At 42.0% G+C, this 12201-nt stretch overlaps 1 protein-coding gene across 3 annotated transcripts in view; it reads right to left on the bottom strand.

The window, feature by feature from the left end:
• GFPT2 (glutamine-fructose-6-phosphate transaminase 2) overlaps positions 1-12201 on the bottom strand; it is a 47710-nt gene that overhangs the window by 17551 nt on the left and 17958 nt on the right. For all 3 annotated transcript variants that reach the window (XM_007169836.2, XM_057541317.1, XM_057541316.1), the window contains 5 exons: positions 11556-11614; positions 10754-10888; positions 8390-8451; positions 2346-2425; positions 1792-1909 (listed from right to left, as the gene is read on the bottom strand). In XM_007169836.2, coding sequence (XP_007169898.1) covers positions 1792-1909; positions 2346-2425; positions 8390-8451; positions 10754-10888; positions 11556-11614 — 454 coding nt within the window. The remainder of the gene's footprint in view (positions 1-1791; positions 1910-2345; positions 2426-8389; positions 8452-10753; positions 10889-11555; positions 11615-12201) is intronic.

Below are 12201 nucleotides of genomic sequence, written 5' to 3'. Positions count from 1 at the left end.
TAGTGGGATTGCTGGGTCGTATGGTAGTTCTATTTTTAGTTTTTTAAGGAACCTCCATACTGTTCTCCATAGTGGCTGTATCAATTTACATTCCCACCAACAGTGCAAGAGGGTTCCCTTTTCTCCACACCCTCTCCAGCATTTATTGTTTCTAGATTTTTTGATGATGGCCATTCTGACAGGTGTGAGATGATATCTCATTGTAGTTTTGATTTGCATTTCTCTAATGATTAATGATGTTGAGCATTCTTTCATGTGTCTGTTGGCAATCTGTATATCTTCTTTGGAGAAATGTCTATTTAGGTCTTCTGCCCATTTTTGGATTGGGTTGTTTGTTTCTTTGTTATTGAGCTTCATGAGCTGCTTGTAAATTTTGGAGATTAATCCTTTGTCAGTTGCTTCATTTGCAAATATTTTCTCCCATTCTGAGGGTTGTCTTTTGGTCTTGTTTATGGTTTCCTTTGCTGTGCAAAAGTTTTAAGTTTCATTAGGTCCCATTTGTTTATTTTTGTTTATATTTCCATTTCTCTAGGAGGTGGGTCAAAAAGGATCTTGCTGTGATTTATGTCATAGAGTGGTAACATTGATCTTAAGATCGTGATTATTTTATATACTTCTAAGAAGTATATAAAAACTGTAGCAAATTATAATTGCCAGATGCCACTTACAGATGCTAAAATCTATAGAATAATTGCATGTCTTAGAATCACTGAAATAATATTAGCTTCTCATTGAAATGGTGCCCTAAGGAACACAGTTTGGGAAATGCTGACCTTTCCTATCAGCATTAAGTACAATGCTGGCTGTGGGCTGAAATAGGCCTTGCAGCCTGGGCTGTAGGTTCTCGTTACTTCATGTGTCCCAGGAGACCTCACCTGGTGTCCTCCCTGCTTCACAGCAAGGCCTTACCAGAGGCTGGTGGGAAAGAGGCATAATAAAGGTTTGGATAAAGGAGGTAGTAATTGTGGTGTTTATGGTGGTTTTCTATTTCAACTAGCAGGAAAGTGTTTTGGTCTTTTCTCTGTGTGTGTATACATTTTTTTGTACTAAAAGGGGCATGAAGCCGACTTTCTCAAATTTCAGAATTACTGTTTGGTGTATTGATGCGAACATGGACTTTGGAATCTACTGGACCAAAACCCTCAATCTTGGCTCTGTCTTTTATGAATGGTCAGAACTCTGGCAAAGGCAGGCAAGGTTCAGGAAGGACCAAAGGTCTAGAGACACTTGTCCCATCTAAAGGGAGCAGACTTTGAATGGCCCCAAAGAGGGCTAGGGGGAGCAGTCTGGTGTGCTCAGATCTGCTGGGTTTTTAGAAAAGCTAGAAATTCAGATTTTTATGGGAAATTTCCCAATTTTAAAATGTTGGCAACTAATGCATTTATTCTGTACAGGCCCAAAACATTGTGTAGATCAGTAGACCTTGCCTTTGGCCACCAGGGCTGCTGATGACAGCCATGTAAAAAGTGCTCACTGGAGGCCCGCGCACCGCGATGAAGAGTGGTCCCCACTAGCCGCAACTGGAGAAAGCCCTCGCACAGAAACGAAGACTCAACACAGTCATAAATAAATAAATAAAAAAGAACGTGAATAAAAAAAAAAAAAAAAGTGCTCACTGGGCAAGGATTCCCTCAGGAGGGCCACCAAGAGCTGAAATCTGCCATCACCGCTTCCCCTTGCTGACCCTTGAGAAAACAGCTCAAACGGGGGAGTAAGTAAGAAATGGGGGTGTTTAGCCAGTCATTCTTGATTACATAATCCTAGGAAAGAAAGGAAACAAGGTGTAGCTACCTTGCATCAGAAGCAAAGAAGAATTCCACTGCTTTATCGCCTACAGCATGAAGGCAGGTCGAGCTGTCCAGCCTCTTCATCCTTGTTTTACAGATATTCTTCACATTCTCAATATTGCCTAGCAAATGAAGGAAAGGATCACAAATCCCGTTAGACTATTTTCTTGGAACAACACGAAGAAGCCAACCTCCCCTTTGAATATGTGTGGGAGAAATGTGCAATTTTTAGCTTTGGCTGCATCAGCCAAATTGTGTAAAAGATCCCCAAATAGTAAGAGCACTGAATTGGCTATTAACAAAACAAACCAAATCAACACTCCAATCAGGGCACAGGTGCCTTTATATAACACAACCACAGCAGCAGCTCCCTCAACTTGGTATGTATTTGAAAATATCCACAAGAAAAAGCTTTTGAAAAAATGGAGCCAAGTCCCAGTTGCATGAAACCCTTTTGGACCTGGCCCTAGCAGAGTGAAGGAAGGCATCCTGCCTCTGAGGGGAGCTGCCGGCACCAGAACAGTGCTGCGCTGTTCACGTCCTTCTCAAGAAACTTACGTGTCCTGTATAAGATGGGGATCTGTTCTGTGGAGAGTTTGTATTTGCTCCTCACTCCAATGAGCAGGGGGCTGCCTCTCCTGTAGGGACAACAGGGAATCGAGTTACCCATTGCCTTGACACCCTGGGCCGGGCTGGATGTCCTCTGAGCACTGAAGAGAGGGTCCCCGCATCTAGCCCTGTCCCCAGTGCAAAGTGCTCCCAAGACATCCCAAAGATTGTCCCAGAAGCTATAGAGCCACTAATTATAGACAATTTAGAAAAGTAAAGCTTTACGGCTTCTTCACACTATCTTCTTCTGCAAACTAGTAATAACATGATAATAGATTTTAAAAGGAGTTTCAAAATTTGATAGGGACCAACTGGCATTTTATAATTCTATGATTTGAAAGACTTAAATTCCAAATGGTAAATTAGTTCCTGTCCCAGAAAAAAATAAAATCATAATATATTCACATAATTTCCTGCCTAGATTCTATGACAGTCTGGTCCACAGGTGCATTCTCAGTGGCTCCCCAGTGCCTTCACAATGAAGCCTGCAACCACAGGGCAACCTAGATCCTGCAGAGCTGGGCCTCTGCCCACCTCCCCACTCCCCACCAGCTCTTGAGTTTCATAGGGCAGTGTCCCTACAATCTTGTTCGCTCTTGTCACCCATGCCTGGCACACAAAAGGTGTCAGTAAGCACACACTGAGACTAGAAGAGCCTCAAGTCCCACCAGTGCCCCTCCCCATCACCATCCTGGCCTAACTGCAGATCCCTAAAGCACCACAGTCACTCTGGGCTCCTTGCCTTTGCTCACGCTGGTTTCTCTGCCTGCCTTCCCCAGGCTGACACCTACTTCCCCTTAGGCCCCCTGTGCACTGCCTCCCAACCCTCATCACAGAGCATCACCATCTTCTGCCCTGCTCTGTCCTCCTGCACAACTGTCCAGTCCTTAAGGCAGGGGTCCCCAACCCCCGGGCCACAGTATCGATCTGTGGCCTGATAGGAACCAGGCAACACAGCAGGAGGTGAGTGGCGGGCGGGCAAGTGAGCAAAGCTTCATCTATATTTACAGCCGCTCCCCATCGTTCGCATTACTGCCTGAGCTCTGCCTCCTGTCAGATCAGCAGTGGCATTAGATTCTCATAGGAGTGCAAACCCTACTATGAACTGCGCATGCGAGGGATCTAGGTCGCCAGCTCCTTATGAGAATCTAATGCCTGATGATCGGAGATGGAGCTGAGGCGGTGATGCTAGCGCTGGGGAGTGGCTGCAAATACAGATCATCATTAGCAGAGAGGTTTGACTGCACAGAGACTGTAATAAATCAACTGCTTGCAGACTCATATCAAAACCCAATTGGTTGTTCATGGAACATTCTCCAGGATAGATCATATCTTGGGTCACAAATCAAGCCTTGGTAAATTTAAGAAAATGGAAATCGTATCAAGTATCTTTTCTGACCACAACGTTATGAGACTAGATATCAATTACAGGAAAAGATCTGTAAAAAATACAAACACATGGAGGCTACACAATACGCTACTTAATAACGAAGTGATCACTGAAGAAATCAAAGGGGAAATCAAACAATACCTAGAAACAAATGACAATGGAGACACGACGACCCAAAACCTATGGGATGCAGCAAAAGCAGTTCTAAGAGGGAAGTTTATAGCAATACAAGCCTACATCAAGAAACAGGAAACATCTCGAATGAACAACTTAACCTTGCACCTAAAGCAATTAGATAAAGAAGAACAAAAAAAACCCCAAAGCTAGCAGAAGGAAAGAAATCATAAAGATCAGATCAGAAATAAATGAAAAAGAAATGAAGGAGACAATAGCAAAGATCAATAAAACTAAAAGCTGGTTCTTTGAGAAGATAAACAAAATTGATAAATCATTAGCCAGACTCATCAACAAAAAAAGGGAGAAGACTCCAATCAATAGAATTAGAAATGAAAAAGGAGAAGTAACCACTGACACTGCAGAAATACAAACGATCATGAGAGATTACTACAAGCAACTCTATGCCAATAAAATGGACAACCTGGAAGAAATGGACAGATTCTTAGAAATGCACAACCTGCCGAGACTGAACCAGGAAGAAATAGAAAATATGAACAGACCAATCACAAGCACTGAAATTGAAACTGTGATTAAAAATCTTCCAACAAACAAAAGCCCAGGACCAGATGGCTTCACAGGCGAATTCTATCAAACATTTAGAGAAGAGCTAACACCTATCCTTCTCAAACTCTTCCAAAATATTGCAGAGGGAGGAACACTCCCCAACTCATTCTACGAGGCCACCATCACCCTGATACCAAAACCAGACAAAGATGTCACAAAGAAAGAAAACTACAGGCCAGTATCACTGATGAACATAGATGCAAAACTCCTCAACAAAATACTAGCAAACAGAATCCAACAGCACATTAAAGGGATCATACAACATGATCAAGTGGGGTTTATTCCAGGAATGCAAGGATTCTTCAATATACGCAATCAATCAACGTGATACATCATATTAACAAATTGAAGGAGAAAAACCATATGATCATCTCAATAGATGCAGAGAAAGCTTTCGACAAAATTCAACACCCATTTATGATAAAAGCCCTGCAGAAAGTAGGCATAGAGGGAACTTTCCTCAGCATAATAAAGGCCATATATGACAAACCCACAGCCAACATTGTCCTCAGTGGTGAAAAACTGAAACCATTTCCACTAAGATCAGAACAAGACAAGGTTTCCCACTCTCACCACTATTATTCAACATAATTTTGGAAGTGTTAGCCACAGCAATCAGAGAAGAAAAAGAAATAAAAGGAATTCCAATCGGAAAAGAAGAAGTAAAGCTGTCACTGTTCGCAGATGACATGATACTATACATAGAGAATCCTAAAGTTGCCACCAGAAAACTACTAGAGCTAATCAATGAATTTGGTAAAGTAGCAGGATACAAAATTAATGCACAGAAATCTCTTGCATTCCTATACACTAATGATGAAAAATCTGAAAGTGAAATTAAGAAAACACTCCCATTTACCACTGCAACAAAAAGAGTAAAATATCTAGGAATAAACCTACCTAAGGAGACAAAAGACCTGTATGCAGAAAACTATAAGACACTGATGAAAGAAATTAAAGATGATACAAATAGATGGAGAGATATACCATGTTCTTGGATTGGAAGAATCAATATTGTGAAAATGACTCTACTACCCAAAGCAATCTACAGATTCAATGCAATCCCTATCAAACTGCCAATGGCATTTTTCACAGAACTAGAACAAAAAATTTCACAATTTGTATGGAAACACAAAAGACCCCGAATAGCAAAAGCAATCTTGAGAACGAAAAACGCAGCTGGAGGAATCAGGCTCCTGGACTTCAGACTGTATTACAAAGCTACAGTAATCAAGACAGTATGGTACTGGCACAAAACCAGAAATATAGATCAATGGAACAGGATAGAAAGCCCAGAAATAAACCCACACACTTATGCTCACCTAATCTATGACAAAGGAGGCAAGAATATACAATGGAGAAAAGACAGCCTCTTCAATAAGTGGTGCTAGGAAAACCAGACAGCTACATCTATAAGAATGAAATTAGAACACTCCCTAACACCATACACAAAAATAAACTCAAAATGGATTAAAGACCTAAGTGTAAGGCCAGACACTATCAAACTCTTAGAGGAAAACATAGGCAGAACACTCTATGACATAAATCACAGCAAGATCCTTTTTGACCCACCTCCTAGAGAAATGGAAATATAAACAAAAATAAACAAATGGGACCTAATGAAACTTAAAAGCTTTTTTTTTTTGCACAGCAAAGGAAACCATAAACAAGACAAAAAGACAACCCTCAGAATGGGAGAAAATATTTGCAAATGAAGCAACTGACAAAGGATTAATCTCCAAGATTTACAAGCAGCTCATGCAGCTCAATAACAAAAAAACAAACAACCCAATCCAAAAATGGGCAGAAGACCTAAATAGACATTTCTCCAAAGAAGATATACAGATTGCCAATAGACACATGAAAGAATGCTCAACATCATTAATCATTAGAGAAATGCAAATCAAAACTACAATGAGATATCATCTCACACCAGTCAGAATGGCCATCATCAAAAAATCTAGAAACAATAAATGCTGGAGAGGGTGTGGAGGAAAGGGAACCCTCTTGCACTGTTGGTGGGAATGTAAATTGATACAGCCACTATGGAGAACAGTATGGAGGTTCCTTAAAAAACTAAAAATAGAACTACCATACGACCCAGCAATCCCACTACTGGGCATATACCCTGAGAAAACCATAATTCAAAAAGAGTCATGTACCAAAATGTTCATTGCAGCTCTATTTACAATAGCCAGGACATGGAAGCAACCTAAGTGTCCATCATTGGATGAATGGATAAAGAAGATGTGGCACATATATACAATGGAATATTACTCAGCCATAAAAAGAAATGAAATGGAGGTATTTGTAGTGAGGTGGATGGAGTGAAAGTCTGTCGTACAGAGTGAAGTAAGCCAGAAAGAGAAAAACAAGTACAGTATGCTAACACATATATATGGAATCTAAGGGAAAAAAAAAAAAAAGTCATGAAGAACCTAGTGGCAAGACGGGAATAAAGACACAGACCTACTAGAGAATGGACTTGAGGATATGGGGAGGGGGAGGGGTAAGATGTGACAGGGTGAGAGAGTGGCATGGACATATATACACTACTAAACGTAAAATAGATAGCTAGTGGGAAGCAGCCGCATAGCACAGGGAGATCAGCTCGGTGGTTTGTGACCACCTAGAGGGGTGGGATAGGGAGGGTGGGAGGGAGGGAGACGCCTGAGGGAAGGGGAGACGCCTGAGGGAAGAGATATGGGAACATATGTATATGTATAACTGATTCACTTTGTTATAAAGCAGAAACTAACACACCATTGTAAAGCAATTATACTCCAATAAAGATGTTTAAAAAAAAAAAAAAGAAGAAGAAGCTATTAGAAAATAAATAAATAAATAAACCCTATTGGTGAGTGGCAAGTGAAAACAAGCTCAGCGCTCCCACCGATTCTGCATTATGGTGAGTTGTACAATGTAATAATAATAGAAATAAAGTGCACAATAAATGTAATGTGCTTGAATCATCCTGAAACCATCCCCCCTGCCACTAGTCCGTGGAAAAACTGACTTCCATGAAACTGGTCCCTGGTGCCAAAAAGGTTGGGGACCGCTACCTTAAGGGTAGGACCAGGTTGGGTGTCACTAGGTCGCCAGGGCCCAGTACACAGTAAATACTCAACAAATATTAGTTGGATGGATGGATAGATAGATGGGTAGATAGATGGTCAGATTGATTGATGGATGGATAGACAGATGGATAGATAGATGGACAGATAAATGGGTAGATAGACAAATGAGTGGATGGACAGATGGACGGATGGGTGGATAATCCACCCATCTGAATATGAAATTATAGGATGGCACTCACATGCCCATTTGTGTGAATCCACACATTGCTGGGGGCCACAGGGCTCTAACAGAAGGACATGTGGGCTGACCCAGCCCCTCTCAGCTGATTCCTGGATCACACCTGGCATGAAGGTGATAAAGCTTGAGCTCTTGGCCTTCAAGGCCTCTTCTTTACTGGATTCAAATCAACATTCATTTTTGTTCCTAATTTCATGTTCATAATTTTGCATGCTTTTTCTAAAGGGAATCTCTGAAGTTGACCTGAAACCTGGACCTGCCCTTGCTATACAAGTTTATTTTTAGTTTGAATTTGTTGTCAATTTCTAAAAAAAAAAGTGTAGAGATTTCAAATAAAAATCCAACTTTCTAGTTTCTCTTTAAAAAAATCAGAAGCTCCAGCCACAGAGATGGTGGGGTACATTCTGTGTGGCTAAGCCACAGTTGTCCCTTAGATAGAGTGAGCACCTTCTGTTTTGCCAGGGGCCCTAACTCTCCCTTGTGCCTCAAGCTAAGTGATTTTATTTTATTTATTTGTTACTGGAAATGTCAATGCGTTCTGTCTCACCTTGTGGCCACGGCTTCTCCGGGGTAGTGGATGCTCTTGAAAACCAATGCAAATGCGCCTTCCTGAAAAGACGGGAAAGGAGAGTGAGGAACAACTTACTCTGGCTAAGCTAGGTTGCTGCACCTCAGCCCACTACCCCAGACAGCTCTCCCTGGGAGCCTCTTCACTGCGGGCAGTCCTGGGGTCACTCACTCAGGGTGCTGAATATAGGACAGCTTGCGCAGGGTGATGTCAGGAGGGGAAAGTGAAACAGGCAGTACCACAATCAAATACCAAAGACCAGAACTTGTGGATTTCATTGTGAGCAATATAAACCTCCCTGTCCAGGTCCACAAGGAACAGCTCCCAGCTCTGCGATGACCTGGGTGGACTGCTGCAGTTAGAACCTCAGGAAATGAGAACCGTAGCCAGGGGTCCTGCCCTGGGCCTCAGGGATGGTACCTACTCAGGGAGCAATTGTGAGGATTAAAGGGGCTAATCCACGACCTAAGTTTAGCTCAACACACGTTAGTGCCTGGGTTCAAATCGTGGCTCTACCCCTTAACTGGGCAATCACTGCAGCCTTCTTTGTGCCTCATGGTGAATGGAAATGAGAATAGTCCTACCTTGTATGGCTTCTGTGAGCTAATGCATTTTAAGTGCTTAGAACAGTGCCTGACATATAGAGACACATCAGAAGTATGAGTTGTTATAATTATTATTTCTATGGCAATGACTGCCATTTGTGCTCTGTGCCTCAGCTTGTTGGTTTGTACAAACCAGAGTTAGAATATAGTTCTCCTAACTCAAGACTCCAAATGCTCTTCCTATGTAAAAGTTAAATGCAAAATTCTCTCCTACATTCTGACCATCCTGTACTAATCATGACCCTACTTGACTTTGTGTACAGCCAGCTATAAATCTGGATTTCCAAGGTTTGGAAACCTAGGCAGACCTCATGGCCTCATGCTATGGCCAGTTTGCCAACTCAGTCACACAACCAGAGAGACCCCAGGGCCAGCATCTCCAGGTCCCTAAGGGCCTTTCAAACTGCCCAAAATGAAGGGGCTTTAGACAGAACCTGAGGAGCCTGACATTCACCCTGCTGGTTTTGTCAGCAATGAAGTAGGACTAAATAGAAAAACTCTTCCCGTTCTCTGCCAAAAAGAGCCCTGTGTTGCTTCAGATATATCGCTGAAGTTTAAAAGTGCCATCACTGAGAGACATTTCCAAAATTTAAAATTACAAATGGAAAAGAGGAAGTACTATGCTGCGAAACTAAATTGGTTTACTGTACACTAGTTATGGGACAGGCTTTTATTTATAAATATGTCCTCTAAATTAAGGTCCCCCAAAATGGGAGTCACAGGGCAAAGGGTTTGACTTACTTTTAAAAAAAGACTGAAAACACCAAAGGGTCATATATTTTAAACCACAGCATTGTACCCAAAGCAGCCTCTGACCCCAGATGTTCTAGATCCTCGGCCCTGAACACTCTCTCCAAGCTGTCTCCATCTCAGGGGAGCTATTGGACAGCTCTGATGCTCAGAAGGATGGATTCTAGGAAGTCTGGAGCCCTCTCCTCCTCCCTCCACCGTCCCATGGAGGGCCTGGGTCTGCTCTACCTCCTCCTCCAAGGACGTGTCTCTCTTGGACAATCCCTCCACCATGTGCCCCTCTGCAGGGACCTTGTTCCATAGGTCCAACCCTCTGGGACATCACCAATCTCTTTCTCCCACCTGGATCATTCATTTCAGCACACAGACATGATCTGATATCTCCTACCACAAAAATACAATCCTGCCTCAGGACTGCAACCCTCTCCCTTCACTGGGCCATTTCTTTGCACCCTTCTTCTTCTACAACCAAACTTCTCAAAAGTCCACACCTGCTGTCTTTATTTCCTCTTCCTTCCTTCCAACTCCACTCAGTAAGGACTTGTGGGCATTTCTCCCACATGATGAATAACTGCTTTACTGAAACAGGAGGAAAGACTACAATTCTAAGTCTCCAACATCAGTTAAATTCATCTTGGGTATGTATGCGCACAAGTCAACAATGCACACAAGTCAACTGATAAGATGACAACATGAACTGCCACAATCAAGGTCCCTTGTGCAACACACCATTGGTAGAAGCCACAGATCAGAAGGCCTATCACCATTTCAGAGATGTTAAAATGAAGCAAAGCAGTTTCTGTTTGATGTTTACTACCAAAAGCCTCAGAACTTCTCCCAATTCTACAAGGATGTAACATTTTAAGGCCAGGCACTGTAGATGAGCCATCTTTAATCCTCAGGTACTTGGTGCAAGTTTGCCTAATAAATGTTTATAAAAACTGAAGGAATGAAGGGATGATTTAGATAGGTGAGACTTGTAACTCACCAGCTGCTGAATGACTCTCTCGACCAGCGTTGAAAATGTAATGTCCTCAGTTTCTCTGTTGTCGAACACATATTTAATCAGCTTGGCGATGGTCTCTGTATCTGTTTCTGACTCAAACTCATAGCCTTTGCTTTCCTGGAATATTTGGTTGGACAGAGTGTCAGATAATGGTTGTTGTGCAATGCTGGCCTGGCCAGCTCCCTCTCCTCCCTTATGACTTGTCCTTGGAGTGACTTAAGGCAAGAACAAGGAAAATGGGGAAGGGATGAGAAATGTTTGCCTGAATCCCACAGCCTAACACAGCTGAGTCATTGTAGTCTTCCCTGAGATCATCCCGCCTCAGAAGCTTGTCCTTGCCATTAATCTGGACATTGCAAAATAACAGCAATCAAAATGATCAAATACATTGAGTCAAATCCACCCACCTCCCAACCAATACCACAACCTCTTCATACTTGAAGCACTTGCCGCCTGCCTTCCCACCCCACATTCCATTTGGTGCATGAGTTGGTATGTTATTCAGTGCAGACACTTTAATAAAAAGAAGTTCATGTTTTTTTGATTCTGCTCTGACTCTGCAACGGCCTTTGAGGTAAATGAGAATGCCCTGCTCTCTCCTCCAGCAAGATCTGGGGAAGAGCCTGAGCTGGGGATGAGTTTTGTGTCTAATGTGGTGATGTGGCCAAGAGTGGACCTCAATCAGCTTCTGCCTTTTTTTCTGGAGGGAAATGAGCTGGTTGGAAAATTTCTGGGAAAGACCGATACCACTTGACTTAGATGTCACCCAGGGGAAGTATCTTACCAGAAATTTCCTCAGGTCTTTGTAATTTGTAATGATCCCATTATGGATGACCACGAATTCTGGAAGAAAAGTTTAGTCAAGAGAGAAATGCTATGAAGAAATGAAGTTCAAGTCAGATGTGAAGAAAGACAATTTGACAGCTTGAAACCTACAAACTCTGTTCATACAGACACTTGTGATAAGCAAACTTCATTTACAGAGATTAGAGCTGACATCTGCCATGACTACAATTTAAACCCGAGGAAATAACACATTTCTCTTTTGATAAAAAGCATCCACCAACCTGGCCGCGCACTGAGCTCTGACTTGTGGCCTACAGTAGCATGAAATAGGCTTTGGTATTTATATCAAAAGGGATGATTAAGCCTTCATTATCTATTAACTGTCTTCACAACCATCCCGTCCTCCATTTTTTTCATATCTATTGTGACTGTGTTTCTTCACATTATTTTCTTAACCCTGTCACATTTTCTTTCATCTCAGCCTATTGTCTTAACTTCTCATCATTAATTTGTTTCCTAGAATCTGTGTTTTCTTTGTGAAAACTTCTTTGTGTAATTTTTGTATGCAATGTAGTTGCTGGGTGTAAGTCTTCCTTAAAAGTATGCTCTTCAGATATCACTGATGAGTCGTTAGAGAAATTTTA

The sequence above is a fragment of the Balaenoptera acutorostrata genome, chromosome 2, assembly GCF_949987535.1.
Source record: "Balaenoptera acutorostrata chromosome 2, mBalAcu1.1, whole genome shotgun sequence".
Lineage (NCBI taxonomy): Eukaryota > Metazoa > Chordata > Mammalia > Artiodactyla > Balaenopteridae > Balaenoptera > Balaenoptera acutorostrata.
Note: the sequence above shows the minus strand (reverse complement) of the source record. Positions and strands in the feature narration are given on the sequence as shown.